The sequence below is a fragment of the Triturus cristatus genome, chromosome 5_1 (genome assembly GCF_964204655.1).
Source record: "Triturus cristatus chromosome 5_1, aTriCri1.1, whole genome shotgun sequence".
NCBI classification, from domain to species: domain Eukaryota; kingdom Metazoa; phylum Chordata; class Amphibia; order Caudata; family Salamandridae; genus Triturus; species Triturus cristatus.
The window spans coordinates 127,475,948-127,495,243 of NC_140587.1; the positions used below are offsets into that span (position 1 = coordinate 127,475,948).

Here is a 19,296-nt window from a genome sequence, read left to right on the forward strand (position 1 = left end):
AAGCAAGGCTCTCCCCACTGCTGAAAGAAACCTTGCGCCACCTCCGAGTGAAGACACCATTCGTGATCCATCATGCACCTGCGGCTGAGTTTGTCCGCCCTGACTTTCGGAGAACCTGCCAGATGTGCCCAGGTTCAAGCCATGTCCAAAGCGGAGAGCCTCTTGACATAGGGTCCACGACCCCACCACACCCTGTTTGTTGCAGTACCAAATGGCAGTGGTGGTGTCCGTGAACACCTGCACCACTCTTCCCCGGACAGAGGGAAGGAATGCTTTATGCAAGACGAATCGCCCAAAGGTCCAGAAGGTTGATATGGAGCCTGGACTCCGCCGGAGACCAGAGGCCTCTGATCTCTGCCTCTCCCATGTGGCCGTCCCACCCCAGCAGTGCTGCATCTGTCATCACTGTGAACTCAGGTTGGGGAAGAAAGAGGGATCTGCCGTTGACCCAATCCCGGTTCGTTAGCCACCACTGCAATTGGTGTTCAGTGCCCTCTGAGGTCTGGACGCAATCAGAAAGATTCCCCTGACGCTGTGCACTTCAGGTCCCACTGCAGAGCCCATATATGCCACCTGGCATAGTCCACCAGCAGGATGGAGGAGGCCATGAGGCCCACTAGCCTCAGGGTCATTCTGACCGAAACCCGGGATAGGGGCTGAAAGATCGGAATCATAGTCCGAAAATGCAGAACTCCCTGCTCGGGAGGATAAGCCCAAAACTTCCCAGTGCCCTGAACCATTCCGATGAAAAGGAGCTTCTGAGAGGGAATCCGGTGTGACTTCTGCACGTTGATAGTAAACTCCAGCAAATGCAGGAGGTCCGCCATAGTCTGGAGGTGGGAGACGACAGCCTGGGGCGAGCCCGCCTTCAACAGCCAGTCTTCTAGATAGGGAAAGACTGGAACCCTTATCTGCGCAGATGAGCTGCGACCACCACCATCACATTCGTGAACACCCGATGGGGTGCAAGTAAGGCCAAAGGGGAGCACTGTAAACTGAAAGTGCTTGTGGCCTACCGTGAACCGCAGGTAACGCCGATGGGCCGGCAGGATGGGGATGTGAAAATAAGCATCCTGCAAGTCCTACGCTACCATCCAGTCTCCAGGGCCGAGAGCAGACAGAACCTGAGCCAGGGTCAACCTCTTCAACTTCTCCTTCCGGAGAAAGCGGTTGATGTTCCAGAGATCCAAGATAGGACGCAGGCCCTTGTCCTTCTTGGGCACCAGAAAGTAATGGGAATAACAACCACAACCTACTTCTGGGCCAGGAACTCGCTCGAAAGGCTCCCTTGGCCAAAAGAGCCATAACTTCTTGTTGGAGAAGGGCCAGGGATCCTCCGACATACAATGGAATTGAGGTGGCATGGATGGAGAGTTAGTCTCGAAGGGGAGGGAGTAGCCCCTTCGGACTATCTGCAAAACCCACCTGTCAAACGTGATGTTGAATCAGTGGGGGAGGTGACACAACACCCAACAGAAAAACGAATTCTATATCATGACCGGAGGCTCAGATCTTGTCAAGATGACGCGCCAGCCTCAAACCTTTCCTATCCGGGGGTTAAATATAGTGACGTGCAGTAAGCTCAATGAATTGTTTTACTCAGGGGTTTACAGGGCAGAAGAAACCGCCCTTTTCAGGGATGCTGATGATACCCAGCTTTTGTTCACCAGAAAAAAGCACAAGTCCAGTACGGACCACGTTAGATCCTGCCTGTCTGCGGTGTTCAACTGGTTTACTTCGGCTCAGCTGAAATGTAATGAAGATAAAACAGAGATACTGTTTTTTAGGGATTTCCCTTCTCTGTTTCTTCAGGACTGCTGGCCCGCTGATGCTCCACGACCATCCCCTTCGGGTCTCCCTGTGAAGAACCTGGGGATCTGGTTTGACGAAAAACGTAGTTTTAATAATCAAATCAGCAAATTGATAGGTACCTGTTTTGGCATTTTGAAGATGCTCAAAAAATGTCTGCCTCTGTTGCCTCTTTCCACCAAAGAAACAGTAATCAGGGCCTTGGTCACCTCTCGTCTTGATTATGCCAATGCATTATATGTAGGTCTCCCTGGCTACCTAATGGATAAATTGCAGGTGGTGCAGAATGCCGCTGTGTGGTTGTTGCTGGACCTACCCAAACACACTAGCGTGAGGCAACATCTCCGTAATTTGCACTGGTTGCCGTTAAAAGCTAGGGTCCTGTTCAAGGCTTTAGTGGCGGCCCATGCGGCACTATACGAATTCGGCCCTATGTACCTGAGGAAACTTTTTTCATTCTATGTTCCGGGCAGACACTTGCGTTCCTCGAACTCGTGCCTGGTTTCTGTACCCCAAATTCGTCTGAAAAGAAAGGGTGGCAGCTCATTGTCTTATCTGGCGGCTAAGTCCTGGAACTCCCTCCCCCCGGAGCTCCGTAGCCTTCAAAATCCCGCTCTGTTCAGGAAAAAACTTACAACTTTTCTATGTCATTAAGCCTGTTCTCCTTCTTTTTCACTGTTCTATTTTGCTGGGTCGCGCCGGGACACTCTTCTGAGTAGCTGTGCGCATTACAAATCACCAATAACATAACATAACATGCATCAATGGTATGTCCCAGCTCTTTATGGGGAATGGGGAGTGGTGGGGGGTGGGGGGTTGTGAGTGTGTGTTGGTGTGTGTGGGGTGTGTGTGCGCACAAGAAATCCTTTATTTTGTACAGTTAAAAACATTTTGGCAGCATTTCTTTTAATCATCTCAATTAAAAGCAGATACCCTCCTCAAAACAGGAGTGAGGTGCACACATTCCATTGAAGTGATCCACTCGAAGCTAGCACCTTGCCTCTGCATCACACTTACTTGCAGTTTAGGTTTCCCAGCCTGTTCTGCGCAGCGCAGAGCGTTGGTGAAGCAGCTTTCCAACTCCTCGTATTCCTGCCCTGCATCCTCCTTCACAAGCGCAATACTCAACCATGTCTTGCACTCCTAGCACATAGGAAATAAATAAAGAAATAATCAATCAGGTTTCTTATTAAGAGTCACGTCTTGAGGTTCTTCCTTAATTGCGGCAGCGATGGTGAATGTCTGAGGTGCAGAGGCAGGGAGTTCCAGGTCTTCGCAGCCAGTTAAGAGAAGGATCTTCTTCCAGCTGGGGTCTTGTGGATCCTTGGAATGGTGGCTAGGGCCAGTTCAGCATGTGCTGAGGGACAATGACAGCCTTTCCAAGCACATACCATTTCACCCCAACAAACAGTGGCACCTAGGTGTACCTACAGATTTCGGCACGTTCACAGAAAAGCATCGCCAGCTCACAACCACCACCCCGAGCAATGCCAAATTCCTTGTGCCTACAAACGCTACGCTTCATAGTGAAAAACATCACTAGCAAGAGAACACCTAACAGTTCATTGCTATTAAATGTGTGCTCTGACATACTACAACTCTCATGGAAAACAATCTGGTGTGATCTACAAAGTTCTTCCTGGTGTAAAATACATTTATGTTTGAAAAAAGTCATAATACATGCTTGCGTGCCTTAAGCCTGCCTTAAGCCTTAACCCTTGACAAACGTGACCAGAAGGGTGATTTCTGAGCATTTCTGTGATACACACATGCAAAATGTACTAGTAAAGATGACACAAGGACTTTTTTTATTTTTTAACTCCGTCACCTCTAAGGGGTTGCCTCGCCGAAGCTCCAGTTCAGCTTGGCAGTGATGCAATGCTTGCTTGTAGTCCTTCAAATCTCCAAAGGTAAAGGCCAGTGAGACATGGATCACAGCCCTCTCCCGTTCTGGCTTCTTCAGAGCTTCGGCACATTTCAGCTGCAAGGACAGAAGGACTTATAAGTGTTCAAACAGGGAGGAGGGCACAGATCAGTTTAGTTAACTTCAATGTACACATTAACATGAGCTTTTTTCAAATTTCTCCGACCTTCAAGAAGGATCTCTTATAACAAAAACACTTTGAAATTCATCTACATCAATGTTGCTTTATTTAGTTTGCAACATTCCGCATAACAATATTTTATGCCTCATAAGCTGCAGGCATTTCTTAGTTTCTTCTAGCAAGGAATACATGATGACATTTAATTATGTGGCATGAGGTTTATATGTTTTTCTGGTTTTGAACATTAGGTTATACTGTTAGTTGATGTTTTGGACAGCCTAACGCCACTTGAGCACATCAATAAATGCAGCTATACAGTTGAAGAAACATCTTCTTAGAGCTTGTGAATAGAGAGTGATTAGATTCTGTTTTGCAACCAGGCGACAGCATGTGCCAAAGAATCGAGCCTTTACAGTGAAAATCAGTCCCCTTATGTGTCGCCCAATGATGCAAAGAACTGCGAATACAACAAGCCCAACTGTCACCCACCTCAGACGTGTATTTAGAGACAAGCAGAAGGCACCAAATGGCTAAAGTAAGAAAATGCCAACTTTCTATAAGTGGCATTTTCAGAATTGTAATTTAAAATCCAATTTCACTTTAAGTTGCGATTTTAAATTGTGATTCCAGAGACACCAAATTTGGGGTCCGATCTCTTCCCAACTGCAAATTACACAACATTTAATAAGGTAATCCCAATGTTATCCTATGGTTGAGATAGGCCTAGCTGTAGTGAAAAACGAATTTAGGTTTTTCACTTCAAGGACATGTAAAATTTAAAAGTATAAGTCCGGCTTTTTAAATACACTGGGTTTACTTGCCAGGTTGACACGGCAGTTTAAAACTGCACACACAAGCTCTGCAATGGCAGGCCTGAGAAATGTTTTATGGGCTACTTAAGTGGATAGCACAATCAATCCTGCAGGCCCACTAATAGCATTTAATGTACAGGCCCTGGGCACAGGTAGTGCACTTTACTAGAGACGTATAAGTAACCTAAATATGTCAATTGTAGATAAGCCAATGTTACCATGTTTTAAGCAGAGAGCCCATGCACTTTAGCACTGGTTAGCAGCGGTAAAGTGCCCAGAGTCCTAAAGCCAACAAAAACAAATCCAGAAAAAAGGGGAGGAGAAAGGTAAAACATCTGGGGGTGACTAGGCAGAAAGGGCTATTTCCAACCCTCCCTTCTGCCCCCTCCAGCCAGGATAGATTAATCAATACCATAATGTACATTCCTGCTTAGGCGATAGAATGTAGACCATGGTCCACTACTGCAGGGGCACTTGCCCGTTTTACACCTCACTGAACTCAGTTGGTACCCTCTGTCTATACTCTCCTGAGCCACTGAACTGACCTATAGGGTATCCTTCACATCTGTGGATCCCATCTGTGCAGCACCTAACCTTACTTTGCTCACAGATGCATCCCAGTAGCCAGCAAGTACCACCACGGCCAACAAAGTGCTGTGGCTCAGTCCACCCCTTGGGACTGACTTTTGCCCCCAACCCAGGGAAAGCTCTGTTCACAAGAACAACATCCAGCAGATGCCACTGATAGCCGTCAGTGTCCAAGGCCAGGCCCCAGGTCGTCCATGTTTCTCTCACCTCTGTGGTTTCTCAGAGGGGGGGCAGTAGTTCCAGGTGCCTTGAAACCTTTTCCACTCTACCTCCCACCAGCTATGGGGAAGTATCCTGAAACTGGTCCTTTAACCCAGGCTCTGTACCCTGAGGCTAAACAGTTGATAGGGGTGAGTTCTCCCTCACCCCGTCCCTTCATCTGGAGTCCTGTATCCTCTGCTTCGGAGTGGTATCGCCAGAAAACTGAACAGTCATGGTGCCCTGGGTGGTTGCCCCTCCCAGTTTCACTGACACCGGGGGCAGCTCATTCAGCAGCATGGAGTCTATGGGCATCTGGGGACTAACTTTGACCCTCTTCTGGGTCACCTCTACCACCACACTCCAGGGATACCAGGGCCATGGGGCGGACAAAGACCTCTCCCCAGGTCTACATCGCCCTACACACCTGACCGGTATACTGTTCTGGGGAAACTAGCCTTTCCACAATCATGATCTGGCTTGCCCCAGGGTCCCTCGAAGGAGTGACTGGGGGCCCATTTACCTTTATATAGTGTAAGTCACTACTACCACCCTCAGGGATCACCAACTGACCCTCTGAGTCCACCTCCGAACTAAGGGAGATCATGGCATGGTTAGGACCTGCCCCTGGTCACATTGGCCACCACTGTAGACGTACTACCAGTGGGTGGTTTCTTAGGACAGACAGAGTGCCCCTGCTTGTGTCTTAGCTGGGAACAATCAAAGCAGCGGGGTTGCAAATGGGGCACCCTAGGCTGCCGTCCACCAGAACCGTCTTCCTGTTTCTCAGAAGGGGCATGGGGACCCTTTCCTCCTCCCCCTTACCCTGGTCCCTTGACCTCCTCCTCACTCTGCTGGGGGGAGACTGAACCACCCTTCTTGGGGTCACTTCAAGTTACCTTCTGTTGGATTCTGATGCTGATCTAGAGGTCCGCCTCCTTAGCAAGCTCTGTGGGAACAGTGAGCTTACTATCAACCAGGTGTTGGCGCAGCTGGGAAACAAAGACTGAATATGTATTCTTTTGCAATCAAACTATGCAGACCCTGATATTCCTCGACTTTACTGCCCTTCACCCAACCATCTAGTCTTGCAATAGGAATCCACACAATCCACCAAGGTCTGTAAGGATAGTTTCGGACTGTCCCTGAACCTCTGCCTATACCTCTCAAGCCGTATTTTCTGATAAGGGCTTGATACCATATCCTGTCACCAACATCCAGGGCCAGTAGGGTGTCCCTCCCCTCACAAGGGATGTGCCTCCACCGACTAAACTACCCCCCCCCCCCCCCAGTTCCATTACGGGATCTTATGCATCTGCAAAGAATCTCATAAGCCTCAAACCAGCTAGCTTGTCATCTCCCACCACAAGTCAGGCACCAGGCCCTTGGGAATGTGAAGAAAAGCTGCCACCATCAGCCTGCCTGGACTTAACGTTCAACTCTTTCAGACTCCGTTCATGAGTTAACATTTTTTTCCCTCTATGGCCAATTTCTTCTTCTCCTCCTCCATGGCCATTCTTTTCTCCTCTAAGGCTTTCTCCAATTTTAATTTGGCAAGCACCAACTTGAGATATCTTTCCTCCCTCCTGTTCTCTACTGTCTCTGGGGACAGGCTTCTGGGTGACATACTGCTCCCTGGCGAGGGTAAAATCACTAATTATTTTAGGATGTTGCCCCCCTCCTCTAAAGGTAGCAGTCCCAGACACTCTTGTGAGTCTTGGTGCAGTTCTTCGTCCTCATCCTCCTCTGGGGGTACATTCAAAGCAGCACAGGCTTCTGCCCAGGCTCTCTGCACCTTTTGCAGCTCCACCTTCCTGGTGGAGCTCTTTGCAGGACACCAAATACCGTTGCAGAAATCCTTGAGCTGGGCCACAGTATAAGCCTCTAAGTTGGCCAACTCAGAGTCCGTGTTTGCAGGTGCAGATATAGAACCTCTAGTCAGAGACATGATTTAAGGAAAAAAATAAAAATGACAGAGAGAATTGAAACTAGTTCAAATTGGTCTTTGGTAGGGATTGGTAGTGTACACCAAATTACTGTATGGCACTGCACAAACACAAGTCCTATCCTCACCTCTGACACCCTTTGTTAGAAGTTGGGTTTCTGGTTGGCAGAGGTATGCAGTCAGATAAACAAACTGAATTAACTTGTGCTCACCCTCTGGTAGCTTGGCACAGAGCAGTCAGGGTTAACTTAAGTGGCAATGTGTAAAGTACTTGTGCAACACTTCGAACAGTAAAACTGTGAAAACACTACACAAAACGTTACCATACCTAGTTAGAAACATAGAGCTTAATTTATTGTACAAGACAAGCCCAAAATGACAGAAATCCAATAAGTGTAACCAGAGTTATGACTTTTTAAAGATTAAACTGAAATGCAGTGCTTAAAAGCATAAAGCACCAACTGGGACTATCTGGTCGTGCTAGACTGGGTCAAAGCCAAAAGTTCCGGTCGACAGTGATGGAGTGCAGGTCAGATATGGGGACCAACCTTGCCCTGTAGCACAGTACCGTGTGCGCGTCATCGCCGAAGATCCGATGCGTGGAGCAGAGGAGGTGATGCGTCATCGTCAACCCTTTGGATTTAGGCAATGCCACAATGAGGTCAGGCGTATGAGGCCACAGAAATCGTGAATTCAATAATGCTTAGGTTGATCACAATACTTTTTAGGTCAAGCCTAGTGCAGTGCGCATGCGCTGCGAGGCTTCTTGTAACTGCTCTGTGTGGGTCTGACTCCCCCGACACATTGGGTTGGCTTTTGCGTGTGTCTTTCAATAATGAAAGCACGCAAATGGCTAAAGGCGGGTGCATGTCCCACCTCTTTTGTAATGTTCACTTCCACGGCGTTTTGCCTGCGGGAGCGAGCAGCGGCACGCAGGGTGGCAGCTGCATTCCTCGTGGGTCAGGTTACCATCTACTTGTTTTGCATGCGTTAGCACATGAAAGCTGGATCCTTTGTGTAATGTAATGCTGGACTTCTTTTGTGTAATGCATTAATACCTCCAAGCGAAAGTCCACTTTGTAATTCTTGTTTACTCATCTTTTAAAATGGAAAGCAATCAGTTTCCCTGTTGATATGTGTGTTTACGTGTGTAGGTGGGTGTGTGGAGGGGGACGGGTGGGGGGCTCACAACTAGGCGTATTCTGGACCGAAAGACTTATCCTCATGCTCTAGGTAAGCCCATGGAACAAAGCACACTGAAAAAACAAAACGAATTTCGGTAGGCGCTATGAGCTCCCAGGCGACCCCCGCCCCTCAAGCACACCCTCAGGAGTTATAGCTCAAGGGAAATGTGCGCGCCTACTGTAGCCATTTGTAACCTGAATGGTGCAAAGCAGACTCTGCCTTTTATCCTTCTGAGGTCAATGACATGAGAATACTTGAGGTTGGTAATTTGTACTTCGGTTTCGCGGGTGCTGAGATACCCGGGATATGATTACTGTTGAAAAATGCCATTTATTTTTAGTTTAAAGACAGGCGCTAGCACGAATCTCGCAATCACTCCCCCTCCCCAACAAACACCGGAGCCTTTGATGCTGAGCTGTTAGTGCAGGAGGTAGGAGGTGGGCAGAGGGAGGGTTATCTTCTGAGGTCACACGTCAGTAAAAAGGAGAGCACTTTGATGCCATGAAGTGCCTGCAATCCAACTTCCTCTCTAGTCATTGTTAAAAATGCTAACTAGAGCCTAGTATCTTGTGTTCAACAAGCTCAATTTATGTATATAGGAAGTGGACGTTAAATTGTGATATGCATACAAAACCATACACAGTTTATCAAATGACCGTTGTCAATGTGTTAGGAGATCTACATTTTCTACCCGTTACTGTAAATATGAAGATTTCTCTCAATATAAAAGCTATGAATATACACCTGCTTTTGAGATTTTGTTCTCTCTAATTCACCTGTAAAGAACCTTCAATTAAGTTGCGATGTCAAGTTATCGCATACTGAATGATTTATGAATTTATGTGTAAATGTATGTGTCTAAATAAATCCCTTGTTGGTACTCTTACCTGTTGGACTACATTTACCCACGATCTCAAGGTAATCAAGGTTTGCCCTTTTGTGACTAAAAACTTTCTAAAAGTTGCATTTTTAGTATTACAATTTAAAATCCGACTTCACCATAAGTAGGGATTTTAAATTGTGATTCCAGAGACACTAAACTTGGGGGTCCAATCTCTTACCAATTGGAAATTACACTTATAAAATGTAATAAGGTAATCCCAATGTTATCCTATGGGAGAGACTGGCCTTGCAGTAGTGAATAACGGATTCAAGAGTTTTTCACTACTAGACGTATATGCCGTACTTTTCAAATACACTGTACCCTGCCCTTGCCTTGGGCTGTCCAGGGCCTACCTTAGGGGTGACTTATGTGCATTAAAAAAAGAACGTTGGGGCTTGGCAATAGGGTTAACTTGCCGGGTCAACATGGCAGTTTAAAACTGCAGAAACAGGCTCTGCCATGACAGGCCTGTGACCTGTTTAAAGGGCTACTTAAGTGGGTGGCACAATCAGTGCTACAGGCCCACTAGTGGCATTTAATTTACAAGCCCTGGGCACATGTAGTGCACTTTACTAGAGACTTAAATGTGTCAATTGTGGATAAGCCAATGTTACCATATTTTAAGCAGAGAGCATATGCACTTTAGCACTGGTTGGCAGTGGTAAAGTGCCCAGAGACCTTAAGCCAGCAAAAACGAATTTAGCAACAAGGGGAGGAAGAAGGAAAAACGTTTGGACATGACCCTACACAAAGGGTCATTTCCACCACCAACCCCAACATAGTTAGGCCTGGTATGCTTAAATTCAAATTGTATTTGTTTGCGATTATCACACAAGCCCACTTAGGGTGCACCATGTGGTTTTATTTTGGTTGACAGAGTCGGGCTCTGGTCTACTGGGAATACCCCAAAGGTAGCCTGTTTGTTAATGAGAGTGGCTATCAGATTTCTGTTTCAGTCAAGGATGCTGATGGTGGTTGCAGTGGCAGGTTTAACGTATACTCCTTATGGAGAGAGTGTATACCAGTTCAACTCAGTAAAGGTCCTTTGCCTTCGCCATGCCAGGTACATATATTATGTTGTATTGTCCTGCTTTGTATTGTAGTTGAGCAAATGCTGAAGCAGATTGCGAACACGTAGCACACACCTCCATTGGTGTACTTGGTTGAAATTATGTAGGCTCATAGACTGGCTTCTATGGGAATGTTATGTTGCTATACATGATGAACACAGTTGTGCTGTTCACTACACCTCAGAGGAGTGAAAATGAGTGAGGGGGTGTAACCATGAAAGGCAATGGTGTGCATACTTAGAAGGATGAGAGACTGCAGTACGGTCTGTGTGTGGAGTGTTTTGGTGTTGTGCGTGATTGGCAGAAGCAGCTTGTACCATATGGCTGCACCTAAGCATGGGGTGTAATGAAGGAGAGTGATTAGGGTTGTGTCTTCCATCTTTGAGAGAGGTTTAGTTCCGGTTCAAGTGTTGGCATCCATGTCCTCTGTGTGATGGGAAGGGGTTCCTTCTGTGGCTTGGTGAATCCCGTCATCATTCCAGGAAGTCTTGAATGTTTCTAATCTTTGCTGGAAGTAGATGTACAGACTATATGGAGAACGAGGTTCCATAGTCGCGTGCCTTGTTGGAGGGAATATCAGCTGATTTACTAGCCTACATGAAAGAGATGTTTGCTGTGAGTAACGTACTTGGATACAAAGGGTCCTTGCTGTGGATGGTCCTTTGAGCAACACAGAGTTTTCTGACGACAGAATGTCATGCCCTGGGTAGCTGGTGAGATGTAGGAGTGCAGTTGTAGCCAGCAGCTTCTGTGAAAAACCTAAATGAGAGCAGATGAGTGAAACAAGTTGCATTGTCTCGAAAAGCTTAAGTTCAGGATCATTCCGTAGTTTCTTACTTCAGCTTGTGGTGGGCCAGGTCCTGCGGCCTGATGGTTGTAGGCTGCAGTTCTTCCGTAGGTTACAATCACTGATTTGGTAGAGGTCAGTGTAAGTTGGTCGTTCAGAATTGAGGGCTTAGAGACAAAAGGTATAGTCCTAAGGAAACCCTTTCTATGAAAGAGGCTTTGAGGAAACTCTGCAAGTTCGGTTACTGATCTCTCATATCCTGGGTTCCAGATGTATGTATAGTTCTGTTTGTATACCCCGTGTTCCAGATGTTTGTATAATTCTAATGTTTGCATTACCCGGGTTCCAGTTGTTTGCATATCCCGGGTTCCAGATGTTTGCATAGTTCTAATGTTTGCATATCCCGGGTTCCAGATGTTTGTATAGTTCTAATGTTTGCATATCCTGGGTTCCATATGTTTGAATAGTTCTAATGTTTGCATATCCCGGGTTCCAGATGTATATATAGTTCTAATGTTTGCATATCCCGGGCTCCAAATGTTTGTATAGTTCTAATGTTTGCATATCCCGGGTTCCAGATGTGTGTATAGTTCCAATGTTTGCATATCTTGGGTTCCAGATGTGTGTATAGTTCTAATGTTTGCATATCCGGGTTCCAGATGTATATATAGATCTAATGTTTGCATATCCCGGGCTCCAAATGTTTGTATAGTTCTAATGTTCTAATGTTTGCATATCCCGGGTTCCAGATGTGTGTATAGTTCCAATGTTTGCATATCTTGGGTTCCAGATGTGTGTATAGTTCTAATGTTTGCACATCCCGGGCTCCAGATGTATATATAGTTCTAATGTTTGCATATCCTGGGTTCCAGATGTTTGTATAGTTCTAATGTTTGCATATCCTGGGTTCCATATCTCTGTATAGTTCTAATGTTTGCATATCCCGGGCTGCAGATCTTTGTATAGTTCTAATGTTTGCATAGCCCGGGCTCCAGATCTTTGTGTTCTAATGTTTGCATATCCCGGGCTCCAGATCTTTGTATAGTTCTAATGTTTGCATAGCCCGGGCTCCAGATGTATATACAGTTCTAATGTTTGCATAGCCCGGGTTCCAGATCTTTGTATAGTTCTAATGTTTGCATATCCCGGGCTCCAGATCTTTGTATAGTTCTAATGTTTGCATAGCCCGGGCTCTAGATGTATATATAGGCCTAATGTTTGCATAACCCGGGTTCCAGATGTTTGTATAGTTCTAATGTATGCATTTCCCGGGTTCCAGATCTTTGTATAATTTGAATGTTTGCATATCCCGGGTTCCAGATGTATATATAGTTCTAATGTATGCATTTCCCGGGTTCCAGATCTTTGTATAGTTCTAATGTTTGCATATCCCGGGCTCCAGATGTATATATAGTTCTAATGTTTGCATAGCCCGGGTTCCAGATCTTTATATAGTTCTAATGTTTGCATAGCCTGGGCTCCAGATGTTTCTATAGTTCTAATGTTTCCATAGCCCGGGTTCCAGATCTTTGTATAGTTCTAATGTTTGCATATCCCGGGTTCCAGATGTATATATAGTTCTAATGTTTGCATAGCCCGGGTTCCAGATGTTTGTATAGTTCTAATGTAAAGTGCCCAGAGTCCTAAAGCCAACAAAAACAAATCCAGAAAAAAGGGGAGGAGAAAGGTAAAACATCTGGGGGTGACTAGGCAGAAAGGGCTATTTCCAACCCTCCCTTCTGCCCCCTCCAGCCAGGATAGATTAATCAATACCATAATGTACATTCCTGCTTAGGCGATAGAATGTAGACCATGGTCCACTACTGCAGGGGCACTTGCCCGTTTTACACCTCACTGAACTCAGTTGGTACCCTCTGTCTATACTCTCCTGAGCCACTGAACTGACCTATAGGGTATCCTTCACATCTGTGGATCCCATCTGTGCAGCACCTAACCTTACTTTGCTCACAGATGCATCCCAGTAGCCAGCAAGTACCACCACGGCCAACAAAGTGCTGTGGCTCAGTCCACCCCTTGGGACTGACTTTTGCCCCCAACCCAGGGAAAGCTCTGTTCACAAGAACAACATCCAGCAGATGCCACTGATAGCCGTCAGTGTCCAAGGCCAGGCCCCAGGTCGTCCATGTTTCTCTCACCTCTGTGGTTTCTCAGAGGGGGGGCAGTAGTTCCAGGTGCCTTGAAACCTTTTCCACTCTACCTCCCACCAGCTATGGGGAAGTATCCTGAAACTGGTCCTTTAACCCAGGCTCTGTACCCTGAGGCTAAACAGTTGATAGGGGTGAGTTCTCCCTCACCCCGTCCCTTCATCTGGAGTCCTGTATCCTCTGCTTCGGAGTGGTATCGCCAGAAAACTGAACAGTCATGGTGCCCTGGGTGGTTGCCCCTCCCAGTTTCACTGACACCGGGGGCAGCTCATTCAGCAGCATGGAGTCTATGGGCATCTGGGGACTAACTTTGACCCTCTTCTGGGTCACCTCTACCACCACACTCCAGGGATACCAGGGCCATGGGGCGGACAAAGACCTCTCCCCAGGTCTACATCGCCCTACACACCTGACCGGTATACTGTTCTGGGGAAACTAGCCTTTCCACAATCATGATCTGGCTTGCCCCAGGGTCCCTCGAAGGAGTGACTGGGGGCCCATTTACCTTTATATAGTGTAAGTCACTACTACCACCCTCAGGGATCACCAACTGACCCTCTGAGTCCACCTCCGAACTAAGGGAGATCATGGCATGGTTAGGACCTGCCCCTGGTCACATTGGCCACCACTGTAGACGTACTACCAGTGGGTGGTTTCTTAGGACAGACAAAGTGCCCCTGCTTGTGTCTTAGCTGGGAACAATCAAAGCAGCGGGGTTGCAAATGGGGCACCCTAGGCTGCCGTCCACCAGAACCGTCTTCCTGTTTCTCAGAAGGGGCATGGGGACCCTTTCCTCCTCCCCCTTACCCTGGTCCCTTGACCTCCTCCTCACTCTGCTGGGGGGAGACTGAACCACCCTTCTTGGGGTCACTTCAAGTTACCTTCTGTTGGATTCTGATGCTGATCTAGAGGTCCGCCTCCTTAGCAAGCTCTGTGGGAACAGTGAGCTTACTATCAACCAGGTGTTGGCGCAGCTGGGAAACAAAGACTGAATATGTATTCTTTTGCAATCAAACTATGCAGACCCTGATATTCCTCGACTTTACTGCCCTTCACCCAACCATCTAGTCTTGCAATAGGAATCCACACAATCCACCAAGGTCTGTAAGGATAGTTTCGGACTGTCCCTGAACCTCTGCCTATACCTCTCAAGCCGTATTTTCTGATAAGGGCTTGATACCATATCCTGTCACCAACATCCAGGGCCAGTAGGGTGTCCCTCCCCTCACAAGGGATGTGCCTCCACCGACTAAACTACCCCCCCCCCCCCCAGTTCCATTACGGGATCTTATGCATCTGCAAAGAATCTCATAAGCCTCAAACCAGCTAGCTTGTCATCTCCCACCACAAGTCAGGCACCAGGCCCTTGGGAATGTGAAGAAAAGCTGCCACCATCAGCCTGCCTGGACTTAACGTTCAACTCTTTCAGACTCCGTTCATGAGTTAACATTTTTTTCCCTCTATGGCCAATTTCTTCTTCTCCTCCTCCATGGCCATTCTTTTCTCCTCTAAGGCTTTCTCCAATTTTAATTTGGCAAGCACCAACTTGAGATATCTTTCCTCCCTCCTGTTCTCTACTGTCTCTGGGGACAGGCTTCTGGGTGACATACTGCTCCCTGGCGAGGGTAAAATCACTAATTATTTTAGGATGTTGCCCCCCTCCTCTAAAGGTAGCAGTCCCAGACACTCTTGTGAGTCTTGGTGCAGTTCTTCGTCCTCATCCTCCTCTGGGGGTACATTCAAAGCAGCACAGGCTTCTGCCCAGGCTCTCTGCACCTTTTGCAGCTCCACCTTCCTGGTGGAGCTCTTTGCAGGACACCAAATACCGTTGCAGAAATCCTTGAGCTGGGCCACAGTATAAGCCTCTAAGTTGGCCAACTCAGAGTCCGTGTTTGCAGGTGCAGATATAGAACCTCTAGTCAGAGACATGATTTAAGGAAAAAAATAAAAATGACAGAGAGAATTGAAACTAGTTCAAATTGGTCTTTGGTAGGGATTGGTAGTGTACACCAAATTACTGTATGGCACTGCACAAACACAAGTCCTATCCTCACCTCTGACACCCTTTGTTAGAAGTTGGGTTTCTGGTTGGCAGAGGTATGCAGTCAGATAAACAAACTGAATTAACTTGTGCTCACCCTCTGGTAGCTTGGCACAGAGCAGTCAGGGTTAACTTAAGTGGCAATGTGTAAAGTACTTGTGCAACACTTCGAACAGTAAAACTGTGAAAACACTACACAAAACGTTACCATACCTAGTTAGAAACATAGAGCTTAATTTATTGTACAAGACAAGCCCAAAATGACAGAAATCCAATAAGTGTAACCAGAGTTATGACTTTTTAAAGATTAAACTGAAATGCAGTGCTTAAAAGCATAAAGCACCAACTGGGACTATCTGGTCGTGCTAGACTGGGTCAAAGCCAAAAGTTCCGGTCGACAGTGATGGAGTGCAGGTCAGATATGGGGACCAACCTTGCCCTGTAGCACAGTACCGTGTGCGCGTCATCGCCGAAGATCCGATGCGTGGAGCAGAGGAGGTGATGCGTCATCGTCAACCCTTTGGATTTAGGCAATGCCACAATGAGGTCAGGCGTATGAGGCCACAGAAATCGTGAATTCAATAATGCTTAGGTTGATCACAATACTTTTTAGGTCAAGCCTAGTGCAGTGCGCATGCGCTGCGAGGCTTCTTGTAACTGCTCTGTGTGGGTCTGACTCCCCCGACACATTGGGTTGGCTTTTGCGTGTGTCTTTCAATAATGAAAGCACGCAAATGGCTAAAGGCGGGTGCATGTCCCACCTCTTTTGTAATGTTCACTTCCACGGCGTTTTGCCTGCGGGAGCGAGCAGCGGCACGCAGGGTGGCAGCTGCATTCCTCGTGGGTCAGGTTACCATCTACTTGTTTTGCATGCGTTAGCACATGAAAGCTGGATCCTTTGTGTAATGTAATGCTGGACTTCTTTTGTGTAATGCATTAATACCTCCAAGCGAAAGTCCACTTTGTAATTCTTGTTTACTCATCTTTTAAAATGGAAAGCAATCAGTTTCCCTGTCGATATGTGTGTTTACGTGTGTAGGTGGGTGTGTGGAGGGGGACGGGTGGGGGGCTCACAACTAGGCGTATTCTGGACCGAAAGACTTATCCTCATGCTCTAGGTAAGCCCATGGAACAAAGCACACTGAAAAAACAAAACGAATTTCGGTAGGCGCTATGAGCTCCCAGGCGACCCCCGCCCCTCAAGCACACCCTCAGGAGTTATAGCTCAAGGGAAATGTGCGCGCCTACTGTAGCCATTTGTAACCTGAATGGTGCAAAGCAGACTCTGCCTTTTATCCTTCTGAGGTCAATGACATGAGAATACTTGAGGTTGGTAATTTGTACTTCGGTTTCGCGGGTGCTGAGATACCCGGGATATGATTACTGTTGAAAAATGCCATTTATTTTTAGTTTAAAGACAGGCGCTAGCACGAATCTCGCAATCACTCCCCCTCCCCAACAAACACCGGAGCCTTTGATGCTGAGCTGTTAGTGCAGGAGGTAGGAGGTGGGCAGAGGGAGGGTTATCTTCTGAGGTCACACGTCAGTAAAAAGGAGAGCACTTTGATGCCATGAAGTGCCTGCAATCCAACTTCCTCTCTAGTCATTGTTAAAAATGCTAACTAGAGCCTAGTATCTTGTGTTCAACAAGCTCAATTTATGTATATAGGAAGTGGACGTTAAATTGTGATATGCATACAAAACCATACACAGTTTATCAAATGACCGTTGTCAATGTGTTAGGAGATCTACATTTTCTACCCGTTACTGTAAATATGAAGATTTCTCTCAATATAAAAGCTATGAATATACACCTGCTTTTGAGATTTTGTTCTCTCTAATTCACCTGTAAAGAACCTTCAATTAAGTTGCGATGTCAAGTTATCGCATACTGAATGATTTATGAATTTATGTGTAAATGTATGTGTCTAAATAAATCCCTTGTTGGTACTCTTACCTGTTGGACTACATTTACCCACGATCTCAAGGTAATCAAGGTTTGCCCTTTTGTGACTAAAAACTTTCTAAAAGTTGCATTTTTAGTATTACAATTTAAAATCCGACTTCACCATAAGTAGGGATTTTAAATTGTGATTCCAGAGACACTAAACTTGGGGGTCCAATCTCTTACCAATTGGAAATTACACTTATAAAATGTAATAAGGTAATCCCAATGTTATCCTATGGGAGAGACTGGCCTTGCAGTAGTGAATAACGGATTCAAGAGTTTTTCACTACTAGACGTATATGCCGTACTTTTCAAATACACTGTACCCTGCCCTTGCCTTGGGCTGTCCAGGGCCTACCTTAGGGGTGACTTATGTGCATTAAAAAAAGAACGTTGGGGCTTGGCAATAGGGTTAACTTGCCGGGTCAACATGGCAGTTTAAAACTGCAGAAACAGGCTCTGCCATGACAGGCCTGTGACCTGTTTAAAGGGCTACTTAAGTGGGTGGCACAATCAGTGCTACAGGCCCACTAGTGGCATTTAATTTACAAGCCCTGGGCACATGTAGTGCACTTTACTAGAGACTTAAATGTGTCAATTGTGGATAAGCCAATGTTACCATATTTTAAGCAGAGAGCATATGCACTTTAGCACTGGTTGGCAGTGGTAAAGTGCCCAGAGACCTTAAGCCAGCAAAAACAAATTTAGCAACAAGGGGAGGAAGAAGGAAAAACGTTTGGACATGACCCTACACAAAGGGTCATTTCCACCACCAACCCCAACATAGTTAGGCCTGGTATGCTTAAATTCAAATTGTATTTGTTTGCGATTATCACACAAGCCCACTTAGGGTGCACCATGTGGTTTTATTTTGGTTGACAGAGTCGGGCTCTGGTCTACTGGGAATACCCCAAAGGTACCCTGTTTGTTAATGAGAGTGGCTATCAGATTTCTGTTTCAGTCAAGGATGCTGATGGTGGTTGCAGTGGCAGGTTTAACGTATACTCCTTATGGAGAGAGTGTATACCAGTTCAACTCAGTAAAGGTCCTTTGCCTTCGCCATGCCAGGTACATATATTATGTTGTATTGTCCTGCTTTGTATTGTAGTTGAGCAAATGCTGAAGCAGATTGCGAACACGTAGCACACACCTCCATTGGTGTACTTGGTTGAAATTATGTAGGCTCATAGACTGGCTTCTATGGGAATGTTATGTTGCTATACATGATGAACACAGTTGTGCTGTTCACTACACCTCAGAGGAGTGAAAATGAGTGAGGGGGTGTAACCATGAAAGGCAATGGTGTGCATACTTAGAAGGATGAGAGACTGCAGTACGGTCTGTGTGTGGAGTGTTTTGGTGTTGTGCGTGATTGGCAGAAGCAGCTTGTACCATATGGCTGCACCTAAGCATGGGGTGTAATGAAGGAGAGTGATTAGGGTTGTGTCTTCCATCTTTGAGAGAGGTTTAGTTCCGGTTCAAGTGTTGGCATCCATGTCCTCTGTGTGATGGGAAGGGGTTCCTTCTGTGGCTTGGTGAATCCCGTCATCATTCCAGGAAGTCTTGAATGTTTCTAATCTTTGCTGGAAGTAGATGTACAGACTATATGGAGAACGAGGTTCCATAGTCGCGTGCCTTGTTGGAGGGAATATCAGCTGATTTACTAGCCTACATGAAAGAGATGTTTGCTGTGAGTAACGTACTTGGATACAAAGGGTCCTTGCTGTGGATGGTCCTTTGAGCAACACAGAGTTTTCTGACGACAGAATGTCATGCCCTGGGTAGCTGGTGAGATGTAGGAGTGCAGTTGTAGCCAGCAG

At 46.4% G+C, this 19,296-nt stretch overlaps 1 protein-coding gene across 2 annotated transcripts in view; it reads right to left on the minus strand.

Moving 5' to 3' along the window:
• Positions 1–19,296, minus strand: part of TONSL (tonsoku like, DNA repair protein) — a 375,765-nt gene that overhangs the window by 187,969 nt on the left and 168,500 nt on the right. For both annotated transcript variants that reach the window (XM_085604559.1, XM_085604558.1), the window contains exons 9-10: positions 3,638–3,790; positions 2,827–2,952 (exon numbers count right to left, since the gene is read on the minus strand). In XM_085604559.1, coding sequence (XP_085460685.1) covers positions 2,827–2,952; positions 3,638–3,790 — 279 coding nt within the window. The remainder of the gene's footprint in view (positions 1–2,826; positions 2,953–3,637; positions 3,791–19,296) is intronic.